The sequence below is a fragment of the Centruroides vittatus genome, unplaced genomic scaffold, assembly GCF_030686945.1.
Source record: "Centruroides vittatus isolate TY-2023 unplaced genomic scaffold, ASM3068694v2 contig_193, whole genome shotgun sequence".
NCBI lineage: Eukaryota > Metazoa > Arthropoda > Arachnida > Scorpiones > Buthidae > Centruroides > Centruroides vittatus.
In genome coordinates, this window is record NW_027121185.1 from 503,834 (window position 1) to 519,182 (window position 15,349).

Sequence of the window (15,349 nt, forward strand, 5' to 3'; positions counted from 1 at the left end):
ATATGCAAATTCTAGATATAAATCTCATGCCATCGCATGCAAATAGCAGATAAACTTTTGCCAACTACCAGTGAAAGATTCTGCGGTTGTTTTAGCGCAAAAGAACGATTATTAATCTGCATGTTAAATACGGAATTTATGCGTTAATTAGAATTTTGTTCGGGCTTCATTTTTAAGTTATTCTACGACGAACGAGAGAATTTATCTTAAACCGGTGTCAGTGATTTTAAACTTTGTAAGGTAATTTAATATAAATTTATTTCCTTTTTCTCTTAATTCTATTTTTCACTTTAACGGTTTCTTCGGTGTCGTCACCTTCATCTTTTATTTCCTTCTTCCTCTTCTTTTTATTCTTGTCTTCCAGTTCTTTCATTTCCTGTATTAGAAATATATTCAATTTTCATTTTACAATAATCAGAAGTTTACATATTTACATTTGTTACAGCTTATACGTAACTTTAGAAAATGAAATCTTTGAAATTAGAACAAAATTCATGCTGTTTGGAGCTAAAACAAAGCAAAGAGAATCTAAAAGTAGTGTACGTAGTAGATTATCTGTCCTGCAGCCTTTATGAAAGACTTTTTTATGCCTATCATAAATTTTGATTAGTCCCATGGTGCACAAATGAACGAGTTGCACACCGTTACATCTAAAACAGGCTTTTGACTGATTTTATTGGTAAAAATCTGTAAATTCTGCAATTCACACTTTATTGTGTCTCCATTACAATTTATGACTGAAAGTTCAAGATGACGAAACAAAAACTGTTTTAAAAATATCAAATAATCATAACTCTTCGAGGCTAGTTTACACAATAAGACTACCGGTGACACTCCATCACTTTAAACTGAAATACGCATGGATTTGAACAGACTCGTGACCCGTTGGTGATCTCTATTTTATAAATCACAATCAGGTAACAAAAACCTAATCTGTCAATTGTTTTGTTTGTTGTCACATCGTTGAACCAATCGATAAGGTCAAAATCATGTGTTAGATCGTATTCTTACTCTGAAGAAAAACAAATACTCTCGTGCAGGTTTAGATCACAAGACATGCAAGTCGTATTTGGGCTTGTTGTGAAAGCCGACAAACGTTGTCTGTGTGTTTTTTAGTGCAATAAAACGTCAGTTGTATTTGTATCGCATAAACCAGCCTCGACAAACTTCTACAAGAAAATAATTTGTGTAGTCACGAACCCCCATTATCTGATAGATAACTGTGGCTTAAGACCACAACATTAGTTTTTTCAAATAATTGTCTCTATCTTGTGTGTGAGTTACAGAAAATGAATATTTTCAATTAAAATTTGGATCTTTGATTATTATATGTAAATAAATAATAGTTGTATCTATAACATCACAGACTATTAATGCTGACAGTGGATCGAACTTCTAATGTCTACAAAAATACCCCAAATACTAGAACAATTATCCAAAGAGAGGGAGATGTAATTGATTCCTCAATTAACTTTGCTTACGTCTGACGTGCATAGTGGCGACCAATTGGACAGGGCCAAAAAATCTTATCCTTCTTTGATCTCACTGTGTTATCATTTATGCCTTTGGTTGACCTGAACTGGGCATTCTATTGCTGTCAAAACCTTTTTCTAGTGTATCCAGGATTTTCTGCCTACTGCTTGAATCTAGAAGTCAGAAAATCCTAATTGTACATAATAGCCCAGGATTATTTTAGTTAATATTCACTAATGAATTTTAAGGCAATACAAAGTTTGAGTCCTTTTTTCTAATTTACATCCTTTATTCCGATCAGGAACCACAAAACAGCAGACGACTTGAAGTCAAAAAAACTTCTAAAAATAACAGTCGAAATACTATTAAATGATTCACAAACAATTAAAAATGATCTTCGACGCCAACCTGCTGTTTTGTGGTTCCTGATCAGAATAAAGGATGTAAATTAGAAAAAAGAACTCAAACTTTGTTTGTATTGCCTTAAAATTCAATATTGAATATTAATCAGAAAATCCTGTAACCTACATATTCATTCTTCTCGTTTATGCATCTCAGGATGCATCCAAGAAAGCAACAAATTTGTGAAACTCTCCAAAATCCCTTAGGCCAACTGTAGACAAATTTCCATATATCTATATGCAATGAATTGTTAATGACTCTCACAGTCACTATATTTCTGTCTTATCAAATTTTAAAATTGATAAAAATCTTTTTTGAATGCAAAATCAATAGTTTTTCTTTAAATTTACTTACCATTTTTGCGTATCTTTGAGCTTCACTGACTCTCTCCATGAGTATCATTACTTCTTGTTCCTCTGTCGAATACAGGGGCAACTTTTTATCGATCAACTGCTCGATACGTTGATACAATTCTACATCATACCTGTTGGATCGAATGTATTAACAATTACTTTGAAATGTGTGTATAATTTGCAAGATTGCTGCAACGTATACTCACTGCGTGACGAACGTTATCGATTTTCCGCTGCGGCCCGCCCTGGCGGTTCTTCCAACCCTGTGGATGTAATCTTTTGAATGAGTGGGAATGTCGAAATTGATGACGACGTCGACGTGCGGAATATCCAGCCCTCTGATAAATAGAAATTCTCATTAAATTGCATAAAAATACTTTTTAAAATCCAAAACTAAAAAGAATATTCTTACCTGCTTGCAACGTCCGTAGCAATCAATATCGATCGACTTTTTCCTTTAAATTTATTCAGAGATCCTAATCGTTTTGCCTGTATGGAAAATTATACAGTTTAAATATAGTATTATAAATGTTTTCAAATAAATACCAAGATAGTAAACAACAATAGACAATTACTTACTGTAACGTCATCACATTAGCAGGGTGCAATTTTTAATTATCTTTTAATTTAATAAATCACGTGACTTCTGGTCCAGACAGAAATTTTGTATTTAGTTAATTGGTCCCTCCAGCCCCTAAGCTTTCCACATCTGATCTCAATTTTTGTCTAACTAACTTTGTTCTCATGATTAAGGACGGATGAATAGACGTACAACAGCGGAAATCAACAGATTTGCAATTTGAAAATTGCAGCCCAATTATGAATGAAAATCCAAATGCAATGCATGATATTGATCAGACAGCTGAGGTGTCAAATATGTCATCCAACCAGTCTGATAACCCAGATTTACGACAGATGCATACAACTGCCAAAATTACACACTTTCTAACAGTTACAGACAACAGAACATGGTCAATACTGCTGCCCCTTTACAATTAACATGGATTAATCTTTAATATTTAATCTCAAAATAGAAAATAAAACAAACAACAGAGGAACGAAAAAAAATTTCACTGCACTAAAACAGAAAAGCATAATTTATCGATTGTAGTCAAAATCCCTTCAGAAATTTACTTCGCCTTCTTTCTATGTTTTTCCTCTTTCTTTGGTGTATATCAATTATCTTTTTTTTTTTTTAAATTTTAAGTATGTGGGAAAAAGTCTTTGATCTGCAGAATCGTTGGCTTTTCAGTTAAAATGCTTTTACTTTAAAGATCTGGCCGAGGGGGTTTTTCTTACGTTTAAGTTGAATTTCTTCTTGTTAGTTATCTCTTGAAAATCCTTTATATAACAAGTTCCAGTATTTATCATTTGAAAGACTGGAGCAGTTTGTCCAATTGAAAGTTTTGTTGAAGGTTTTAAGAAGTCATGGTTTAGACGATGGCAGTAATTTTCCTTCCTGTGATGATTTTCAATAATGTTTAGAAGATAACTGTTATGCATTTTAAAGCTTTATAAATTTAAAAGAGAGAAGTACAGTTTGCTTTGCATATTAAGTTTTTATGTTGTCGATTTTTTCTTGTTGATAACAATAGGAAGTTGATTTGTAGTAGTTCAATTTGAAAATGGCTCTCATTAGATGATTTTGTTATATTTGCAGACGGTTAGCGATATAGTCTGATGCGGTTCCCCATATAGTTACACTGTATTGAATTTTCGGCTCTTTACAGATATGATATAGTCATTTTAGTGTATTTATGTTTAAGAAATCCTGTATTTTGCTGATTATGCCATTAAACATAGCGACAGTTTTTGTTAAATTTTCGATATGTTTGCCGTATCTGAGCTTATCATCTATCAGAACTCCAAGATATTTTAAACGGTTAATTCTTTCTATCTTCTTTTCATTTATTATTATTTGAGATTGTTCCTTGTCAATGTTTTCATTTTTATTTACAAAGTAGAAGATTAACATGTTGAACCCGTTGTAGACACTCAACATTGCTTTAATTCTGTTGCCCATGTGAATCTGGGTTTAGTGCGAAGGCTTCAGAAATTTTTAAGGGTGATTTGCTTGACCATACCTAACCACCCAGAATTTTCCACTGAAAGCCTAGCTGAACCAAGATTCATACCAAAAGAAGTTTGTTTAATGACCACAAGGCAATTAAAGCTTTAAGATAAAGAGTGACTAACTAATATTCACTGACTCTCCATTTCTAAATTGATGTTTTACTGAATTATTTTTATTTATCCTTCTCATACCATGAATGTAAACCGAATAGAATTAATCTTTTAGGTAGGGAAGATATTACAAACTATATATAACATGCGTTATTGTTCAAATTTTATAAGATCATGCTGATACCTTCTACACCACAGGAACCTAATTAAACACACATGGTATTGACTTTTACATAGGCCAATTCCACAAGTGTTTAATTGTACTTCTGTGGTATGTGAGGAGAATATTATTGTATTCGTCTTCAAATTTTGTATATTTTAAGAATTTTTACATATTAGATAACTACAAAAACCATCAAATGGTATCTTTAAACGAAAATTAGTGTGTAAATTTATCAAAAAACTAACTTTAAACCGATACCTGACTCATCTGCCCGTGGAGGGGAATGGCATTTAATCCGAGATTCCGCAACATCAATGCTGTCCTCTGAGTGTTGGCGCAGGTGCTACAGAAAACCATGAAAGAGTTACCTGCAAGTTCGTTTAAGATGTAAACAAGGTATACATCCTGTAATCCAAAGAAACTAAACATTAACTTCAGTTCATTTATATATATATATATATATAAAAAGAAACTTTATGTTAACATACTTTAAATTTTAATGGTATAAATATGTAATATTGCTGCAACTTTTCTACGGTTTGATATTTTCGAGAGACTTCTACTTTTACGGGATCGGTGAGTGACGCACGCTGAAGTTTCTGAACCTATAGAGAATATATTTATGATATAAAAGTAATTAAATTTGAAACAATTTTATAAAATAATTTAATACATTGCGATACAAGGTTCTCACCTTTTTCGTCATGGTTGCGGAATATAAATAAGTACGCCTTTCTCTCGGAATCTGTTTGAGAATCTTGTCGACTTCCTGTTCGAAATCCATGTTCAGTATCCTGTCTGCTTCATCCATTACCTAAAAATATATTTCTGATATTTAATTGAGTATTTTTGGACTTTTGAATGCCAGAACAACATGCAAATTTGTTTGTTATATGAAAAATTCTTATGGTACAAATTTGCTTCTTTTCTATGGTTAAAACATGTCAATCAATTGTATGAAGTCTTCACTAACATCCTATAATGGGGATCCAAATTTCTTTCTCTCAGTTTTTAATTATATATATCTTAAACTGGATTGGACTGATGGAAGAAGGCAATGCATTGCTTGTTGGGTGATCTGTCACGAGGAATCTTGAGAAGACTTTCTAGAGGAAACTGGTACCTATTTTGGTGTAAGATGAGTAAAGAAATCCAGAAAATTCCATGTGGTTGGCCTGTTGATACAGCATAAAACTACCAATGTTTGGTGATTTTATCCACTCAGAAGCTGATTGACTGATTACACTGCCTGACAGAGAAAATGCCACAGCATAAAGATGTCAATTTAGTGCCATGCAAACTGCAGAGGAACAAACCCATGTGAGTTATGATATAATTGCATTTTCACACCAATCACACGATAGTAGTGTAAGATATAAGTGGACAGCCAGCCTGTGAAGCAATAAGCTGAAATGACGTCATGGCTGTGAGAAGTGAATTGGTCAGCTGTTACCACGTCTGGCAAAGGAACAAGGATGCTAATGCCTTTAAGATGTCCTTGTATGCAATTTCATCAACTGATTAGTTCACAAGAGATTTCATTGCAGGTCTTTGTATTGCCAGTTGGTCCTTATGCCATATAGTGGAAGAAACATGTGATGCCACAACTGTTGGTCACATTTAGAGATAGTGGGTCCTAGGAAAGAAAAGTTTAATGTCATAGGGGGAACTGGAGCATGCACACAGACATCCAAGTGCACAGATCATTGCATCTGACACCATGCCATAGTGGACCAACATGTCACAACTGGAACATTTTGTGGGCTGTATAGGAACTATGGATGCTCTGATATTGACACAGACAGTGTCACATCAATTGGCTGTGGCAAGTGGTCCAGTCACTTTTGTAATGTCTAACTTGTCACTGCTTGGAATGGTGTTACATTAGAGCTTGCATGGTGTGCCAAATAGAACAGTATGGTGTTCGATGACAAATTGTGGTTCTGTTTCACCAATGATGATTGTTAGTTACATGATATCTGGAGGTGATGTGGCCATTGGACAGATCCCTCTGTCATTTTCAAGTCCACGTAGCCTGTCACTGAAGTCGTGGTTTGGGGTTCTATTGGCATTAACACCACACTGCTCATCTCTAGTATACATTATGGCATCTTGACAGCTTGCTGCAGCATGTGGCACTACTGTATCTGTCAGACATCCTAAATGCACTTTTTCAACAGGATAACACCTAGCCATATACTGTCAGATCAACCTGAATGATTGTAAGATGTGTGGCTGCTTCCTTGGCCAGCACGATCCTCAATCTCTTAGTCAAAAAAATCTGTGGGACATGATGACTGGACGTCAAACAAATACCCTTCCACCCTCCTGAAATAAAGATGAACTATAAATTTGGATCAACATCACATGGTCTATGATATGAAAGAGCATTAGTTGGACCCTCGTTAAACCAATGGTACAGTACATTGGGTTCAACAAAGTATCACCAAATTGGGGGTGTAACTCCTTACTGATCATCCCATATATTCAGCCACTGGAGCTGTCTGTACGGTAATAGTAAATCATCTGTTCAACACTTCCTTGCCTATCTATATTTTCAATGCTATCTATTTCAGAGCATTCCTTCATAATGTGGCATTTATTCTGTCAGGCAGTGTATCAATCAGAGTTTAGGTTGCATTAAAGGATATTAGCAGAAGAGCTTATAAGATCATCTGCTTTTGACAATTAACATTTGAATTGTTACTATGTTTGAAAACTTTAAATTTATGTTCTGAAAAAGCAAGTTTCTGGTAAATTTCTAAATCTAAATTATAAAAAATGCAACACACTCCCTTTGTTTTCTGCACAAGAATTTTCTTCTTTCAAATATGCAAAACTGAGCGAAAAATTTTAATTTACAGCTAATGGAAAGTATTTATCTTTGTAATAAATGTACAGAAAATTTTTTAATTTATTAACATAACATTATGATAAATACAAAATGCATATTTTATTACTTCATAGCCTTTAAATAAGTAATAAATACAATGATTTTTACTTTTAATCTATTTTGTTACTTACTAAATATTTTAATGCCTTCAAATTAAATCCTTTCGTATTCTCCAGATGATCCACCAATCTCCCGGGAGTTGCTACAAAATATAATAATATTTATCTGTATTATTTGTAAATTATTTATTACACGTTTGCATAACTAATAATATATCATGTTTTCTACAATTATTATTTTTTCTATGTTTTAGTTAAATGTGAATATTACATTTTTACATATAGTAATAAACAATTACAGGTACTCCTCACTTTACGACCTATCTGCTTAACGACCACTCGCACTTATGACCAATAGAGTTTCGACCTGCAATTCGGGGAATTTCCTTTCTCAGCTTGAGTGTCGATCAGTGGCAAATGGTGACATGCGCACTAAGCGTACTATAATAGGCTTGCGCATACTATAATAGTCTTTTTATGAATAAATTTGAAGTTTGTTGCATAATTTGTATAATTTTACAATGATCCCATATTCCCGGCTCAAGCTCCTCGCTTAACAATGTAGTCATTGGAACAGAACTTGGTCATAAAGTGAGGATTACCTGTATATAAAAAATACATCTTCAAACGCTTAAAAAAATGTGATTTAAACTCTCATGTTTGATTCTATTAAATGCAATAAACAATATGTTGAGGAAACACAAACTCACTTAACAGGCAACATTCAAGCATAAACAGCTTTTGTTGTGTCACATCCGAAGATGACAGTTACCAGATTTACATTTGTATTTTCCAAATTAGCATCATTAAGTGGTCCTTATCAGATATAAATAGCTTATTTAAAAGAATCTGTTAAAAACAAAAATTTAAAAGGCTTCAAATGTTTCGGAATGCAACAGATTCTTCTAAATAAGCTATTTATACACGACGAGCGCCACTTAAGCAACCGATAACTCTCGTTTGAACTAGAAAACTAAGTGCCAGAAAGAAGAGGTGAAAGATACTAATTTGAATATCGTTTCAGCTTTGCTGATGTTAATTTATGTATTTTCCCAAACCATTACCACTGTTTCGGGTGCATTTACTTTAGAATAATACAGAAATGTGATTCCATTAAACTATAGAAAAGTCACTGAAAATGAAATGAAAGAATAAATCCTAATGTTTATAATCGATTTTTTTCAAAAATTATAATCTTTTCTTCTTCCTCCTGCCCTCTTCAAAATAGTTTAAACTCTCTCCCTACTTTTTCTAATCTTTCTTTTTACCTCTCTCTCTTTTCCTATATCTGATATTTAATTTTAAGAAACAGACGGAATGCCAAAAGGTGTATAGATACGGTCTTCTCCACGAGTTCTCCTGAAAGAGTTGCCTCTTGGAGAAGACTGTCGAGAAATGCTAGCAGAAGCAAGAGAAAAATTTCTCTTAATTAAGAAGAAAGACCATAGTAAACATATATTCATACACAGTCTTTAATCCAAGATAATAATTGAATTAAAGCTAAAGTATAATAGAATACTGAGGGATAAAATATTTCAATTTAGTTTGAATGAATGAATATCAAACAATTTATTTATATATATATATATTATTAATAAACATGCAACTTACCTATAACTATGTGAGGTTTTTTAGCTAAGGATAAGGCTTGCGTCACCATGTCAATACCTCCCACAATCACCGCTAAATTATTAAAATACAAAAACGAATAGCTCCATTAGGGTTGTATTAAATAAACAATTATCTGCTATTGTATATGATATTATATGCATTTAATTTTTTTCTGTTTAGAAAACAGATTTCATATCTGTCAAATAAAATTATATTTAACATGTAATGATAAAGAATCTGAAACTATCTTTTTTAAAATAATATGCTTTTACAAAAAACCAGTTCTACATGCTCTATCCTAAGATTGTGCATGGAAATAGCATATACCCCAGGTGAGTAGAAATCCTCAACATGTTCTTTATACAGTGTTCTTTATACAGCCCCACAGTGTTTTCCTTATCAAGGAAAACACTGTGGGGCTTCTCCTGCATGCCAATTTGATATTAGAGGGTCTTGCAAATTTCTATAGATGCTAGATAATGTATCATTATAAGTAATATCCATAAATCTCCCCTCTTGTTGTGGGGAGAGGGCCTTGGGTCTTGGATGTTGCCATGCTAAAGCTTTAATGAGATCCTTGCAATAACCATGTTGTAATACAAGGGATGCAATGCACTGCAACTCTTCATTCCTGTCATGCAGTGTTGTACAATGAATAAAGGGCCTTCTTGCTAAAGAGTGAAAGGCAACAGTAATATGTTAGATCATGTGACTACTTTGGAATATAAGTGGAGAATGTGTCTCTTTACAGATATATATATACACTGTATGTATGTATGTTGCACGATGCATGTCTGAACTGCATCTTTTCAAGATTTAATTTAAGCTTCATTCCATTGTGCAATGTAATATTCTTTTCTGCATTAAGCTTATGTAACCTGAAAATGTCCATTCGAAATGGACAAAATGTTTGTTATATTAAATATTTTGATTTTATATAACTGGTTTGGTGTGTTCTTGTGTATAATTTTCCAGTTTTTGATGTGTTTAATCCTGTATTTTCTATTAATTTATGTAAAATGATGCAGCTATAACAGTTCATATATTTATCCAATGGTGGATGATGCAGTGAAGACATCAGCCCAATATTTTACTAGAATCAGATATGAGTTTGAATCAGTTTGAAATTTTCACGAGTTGCTATTTCCAAATACATCAATTTCTGTACCTTATCACCCACGTCTCTTTGTTATTGGCCAAACTCATAACGACACAAAAAGAAACATTCTTAACGCTAACAGGGCAGAAACAGTTAAGGAAGAGACATGTTTGCTTATTAAAAACATACAGATTAAAACAAAGGATTATCTAATTAATTTAGTTAAATGTAACACCATATAATATAATTATAATATAGCTAAGCTCTTTCTCAACATATTTCTCATTTAAAAGAATTAAATAATACACAGACTTGTGTCCAAATTGAAATTTAAGCAATCGAGAAAATTCAGTATGAGAGTCATTCCTTTCTATCTTTTCCCTTCCTATTTTCTCTTTCCGGGCAAACTGTACACTGTGAATACAAATAGAAAGGAACCTCATGGAAAGAGGAAATGACACACAGTTGTTGAACTTTGTGTAAACCAGGAGTGTCCAATCTTTTTGTTTCTCTGGGCCACATTGGAAGAAGTCATTGAGTTTTGGCCACAAGTATATTATGGCCCAATCCTTAAATATACAAGTATATTTAAGCATTAACGTGTCTAGATTATAGTAATAAGTATTAAAACTTTATCATGAAAAAGGATATTTTAAACAAATTAGCTTCTACAGACACTTTTAATTTCTACATAGAAATAGATAAATTCATTTATTACAAAGGAGACGAACAAACATGTATTTGAAAAACACAAATATTTGTTTTATTTGGGTCTCTAATTAATAAAAAAAACGACGAAACACCATTTTAAAGTGCATTTTTATTCAACTAATATATTTATAAATAATATGTAGCCCAAAAAAAGTAGCCAATGCACCTAATGATATTTTTTTATGCCAAACTAATAAAAAGGATAGCCAAATCTTGCAACGCTGAAAGGAATATTAAATAAAGCTGGAGTTGTGACTCAAAGGATTATAGGTCCAAATTCGGGGAAAGGAGAGAAGATGGCCCAATCCTTAAATATACAAGTATATTTAAGCATTAAGGCCAAAAGATAAAGAAGTGAGAAAGGTTGGAAAATTAAGGGTCAATATTTGCATAGCAGAAGGTCTATTTAACCTTTCTCACTACCTGTCATCTTTTGGTCTTTCTCTCTTTTTCCCGAATTTGGGTCTATAATCCTTTGAGTCACAACTCCAGCTTTATTTAGTATTCCTTCCTCATTCACACATTTCCAAGTATTTGAGAATATTTCCTTTCCACTCAAAAATAAAATATGTATAAAAGTTTATGGCTATGTGAAACTTCATTTTTGAGGTTTATGCCATTGAAATAAATAAATAAATAATAAAAAAATTTGTCGGTTTTGTTTACACGTTTATTGGGCCAATTGGAACTTGCCTTGGGCTGCATGCAACCCGCGGGCTGGACACCCATGGTGTAAACATTCTGTATACGGTAAATCCATCTTTTACTTTATCATGAAACATATTAGAACATAACAAGGCAAGTTATGCATTTATCTACCTCATCCTTCCCTTTGCAGAATAGCTTATATACAGTAGAGATGTCCTTATAGCACCCCAACTATATATGCACTACTATACAATGGAAGGATGAGGCAGATAAATGCAGAGCTCCAGGGGTTCCTTTGTTCCAGCGATGGACAATAGATAAAGCAAGTTACTTAAAATAAAACTAAAATTCATTAATTGATTCTTTGATTAATTATTAATGCTGTTAGTAAACTTTAAATATTAATATAATGATAAGTAAAAAGTTAATACCCCTATTTGGTTTTAACATTTAAATTATAATAAAATTATGGATAATTAAGTTTGATATATTTTTATACTTTTTCTTATATGATAAGTTATTTTAAATACATTCAACTAAAAAAACAAGCGAACTCTACAATACGACAAACTTTCGGCAAAAGATCACAATATAACTTTACATACTGCATTTAACTCCAATGAAACTGCCCAATGCTTCAAACTGTTCGGATATCTGAAAGGCCAATTCTCTGGTCGGCGTCAACACCAACGCAAACAGTCGTTGAGGCTTTTCCAGCAAAGCTTGCAAGATAGGAAGCGCGAAGGCTCCGGTCTTTCCGGAACCCGTTTCGGCCAATCCAATGATGTCTCTGCCTGAAAAAAATTTGATAAAATTATTGTCGTCCGTTTATTAAAATCTTGCTTCAATTTACATAAATCTGAATATAGACTTTATAATAATATCAGGCTAGTATGAAGAATTTTTAAAAGAGCTATGTTTTTTTTTTTAAAAAAGGGAGTATTATTTTTACATAATGTAATTTATTAATTTTTACAATATAGATATATAAAATAACACAATACAGTACACAAGGAGGAACCAAATGAATAGAAAATAATATCCAAGAGTTAAAAGTCACATCCTTCTTTGCCTTTAGGTTTATACCAGGTGTACCAGTTAATAATGTGGATTTTGTTCGATAGATGGCATTAGATATGTTGATATATATCTGATTTGATATGTATGCCATTTTGTTGAATTGACAACAAGCTTTAAAACTTTATACATCAAATTTGCTGAAGGTATTAACATCATAGATATTTTTATGCTTAAATATATCAAATTTTGTCCTGAAAAAAAAAAAGCATTTGTGGGAAGTTTTAATTCGTTACTTTATCTTGAAGAAAAGTGCTGCTGAAAGTTATCGTATACTTTGGGAAGCTTATGATAAACATGCCCTATCTCAAGATACTTGTGAACGTTAGTTTAAACATTTTAAATGTGATGATTTTGATGTGAAAAACAAAGAATGTTGAGGTCAACCGAAAAAGTTTGAAGACCAACAGTTACAAGCATTATTGGATGAAGATGCATCTCAAAACTCAAAAACAACTTGCAGAAAGATTAAACGTTGCTCAGCAAATAATTTCCGATTGTTTACAAGCAATGAGAAAGTTTTAAAATGAGGAGTATGGGTGCCACATCAACTAAAAGAAAGACAAATGGAAAACCAAAAAGTCACCAGTAAAATGTTGCTTCATTGGCACAAAAGAGTCTTTTTTGCATCGAATTGTGACTGGTTATGAGAAGTAGATTTATTAGGATTTTCATCCTAATAAATCCACTTCTCATAGAAGAGGATTTATGAGAAGTGGTTATTAGGATTTTGAGAATCCTAAACTCATACAATCATGGGTTGATCTAGGTCAACAATTAACATCGACTACAAGGCTAAATTGCTTTGGAAAGAAGATGATGCTTTGCTTTTGGGGGATCAGGAAGGTGTGGTGTATTATGAGGTTCTAAAACCAGATGAAACTGTTAATACTGATTGTTACAAACAACAAATAATCAATTTTAACCATGCTTTGATCGTAAAATGACTGGAATGGGCCAGAAGACAGAGCAAAGTAATTTTGCTTCATGACAGTGCACCATCACACACTTCATAACCAGCTAGACATGTTAAAAGATCTTGCCTGGGAAGTATTAACCTACCTGCTGTACTCATCAGACCTTGCTCCTTCTAATTTCCACTTGTTCCGATCAATGGCGCGCACACTTTCTGAGCAGCAATTCAAAATGTAAAAAAAAGTGGAAAAATAGGTCTCCAAATGGTTTGCCTCAAATAAAAATAAGTTCTATTGGAACAGTATCCACAAACTATCTGAAAGATGGAGGAAATGTGTAGCTAGCAATGGACATTACTTTGAATAAAGCACTTTTGATGTTTCTTTTGAAATTATCACATTTTCTTTGATTAAAAATCCACATTATTAACTGATACACTGTTGGTTTATACCCCTTTTTGCAAGGAATGGCCAGATTAGAAAGGGTCAAGAACCTATTTAATATTTTTTCTATTAGAATTGTCAAATTCATCCACAACCTTCTCACTAGAGACATCAATATCAACAGATTATGTCGAATCAGTTTAAAGCATTAAAAAGGTTAGTTTTATGTTTCTTCTGCATAAAAATTGAATGTTGGTGTTCTAGGATCCAAGTGGCAAATTAACTAACGGTAGCATCTAACTTACAGATTAATGGAACATAGTAGACTCCCACATATCCTTGATATGATGAACTATATCAAAACATCTATAAGTCTAGTCTCACAGTTTCTTGCTGTCATCAGTTTCTACAACTCTCAACAGCTGCATTAAACGTAATGCAAATGGCAGGCACGAAAAAGGTTAATGTTACCCTAGGTATCGAAGATGGCGACTCGTCTCCGATCCCAGCAATCAGAAGACAGGGAACAGTGGGGACACATGTTCTAACCTAACCTATTCTAATAAATTACCATAATTATTAGAATAGGTTAGGTTAGATTAGAACGTGCGTCTCCACTGTTCCCTGTCTTCTGATTGCTGGGACCAGAGACGAGCCGCCATCTTCGATACCTAGAGTAACATTAACCACGAAAAACATTACAGTAGCAGTTTCAAACGCGTCACCATCTATTTTTTAAAAACTTTACAAAAATTTACCTTTTAAGGCAACAGGTATGGCTTCTTGTTGAATCTTCGTCGGTTTCTTCCATTTGAGAGACTCGCATGCTTCACACAAGACGTCTACGACCCCCTGAAACAACAACGTGACATCAGACCACGTGTTCGTGTACAATGTACAAAAAGCTAAACGATTACAGTTTAATATTCGGCTTATACATTAGCTAAATTAAGTTCAGTAGCAAATGTTAAAATATAGAAACGAACTTACTAAAGATTTAAACGTTATGGATTCGTTGTCTTCCTCGTTGACAACCTCCTCCACGTCATCCGCCATATTTATCAAATGACGTAGAATTGCTACAGCAGCGACGTCTTTCAATTTTATTTTATTTTTTATAATAAATGTTTTTATTTAATTTTAATATTAATGTTTATAAATTGTACTAATTTATTTTATTATTAAAAATGTTTTAAATAATTTCAATTAATAAGTTATTTAATTATTTCACAATTAATTTACAATTTAAAGATATTTTAAAAAATTTTTCAAATTATCCCTATGGGAATGTGATTAAAACCATGGATACAGATAGCATGCCTATTCGTAGTGAAAACAAATGTAAATGCCTTAAAATATGAAACAAAATGCCTATTTT

General features: G+C 32.8%; 1 protein-coding gene across 1 annotated transcript; it reads right to left on the bottom strand.

The window, feature by feature from the left end:
- Nucleotides 1–232: 232 nt before the first annotated feature.
- Nucleotides 233–15,061, bottom strand: pths (porthos). The gene is made up of 12 exons (XM_067264813.1): nucleotides 14,962–15,061; nucleotides 14,730–14,823; nucleotides 12,202–12,390; nucleotides 9,139–9,210; nucleotides 7,600–7,670; nucleotides 5,270–5,389; nucleotides 5,064–5,180; nucleotides 4,834–4,980; nucleotides 2,641–2,717; nucleotides 2,435–2,566; nucleotides 2,230–2,359; nucleotides 233–376 (listed from the first exon to the last, which is right to left on the bottom strand). The coding sequence occupies exons 1-12, from the start codon at nucleotides 15,025–15,027 to the stop codon at nucleotides 257–259; spliced, it is 1,335 nt and encodes a 444-aa protein (XP_067120914.1). The 5' UTR covers nucleotides 15,028–15,061; the 3' UTR covers nucleotides 233–256.
- Nucleotides 15,062–15,349: the final 288 nt, after the last annotated feature.

What these genes read in the sequence shown, in the direction of transcription:
- pths (XM_067264813.1), bottom strand. Translation starts at nt 15,027, where the DNA reads ATGGCGGATGACGTGGAGGAGGTTGTCAACGAGGAAGACAACGAATCC. An exon ending in CATACCTGTTGCCTTAAAAG is followed by an intron (nt 12,391 to 14,729) that starts GTAAATTTTTGT and finishes AATTTTTTTCAG; the next exon opens with GCAGAGACATCATTGGATTG. An exon ending in TCCACGGGCAGATGAGTCAG is followed by an intron (nt 2,718 to 4,833) that starts GTATCGGTTTAA and finishes TTTTCCATACAG; the next exon opens with GCAAAACGATTAGGATCTCT.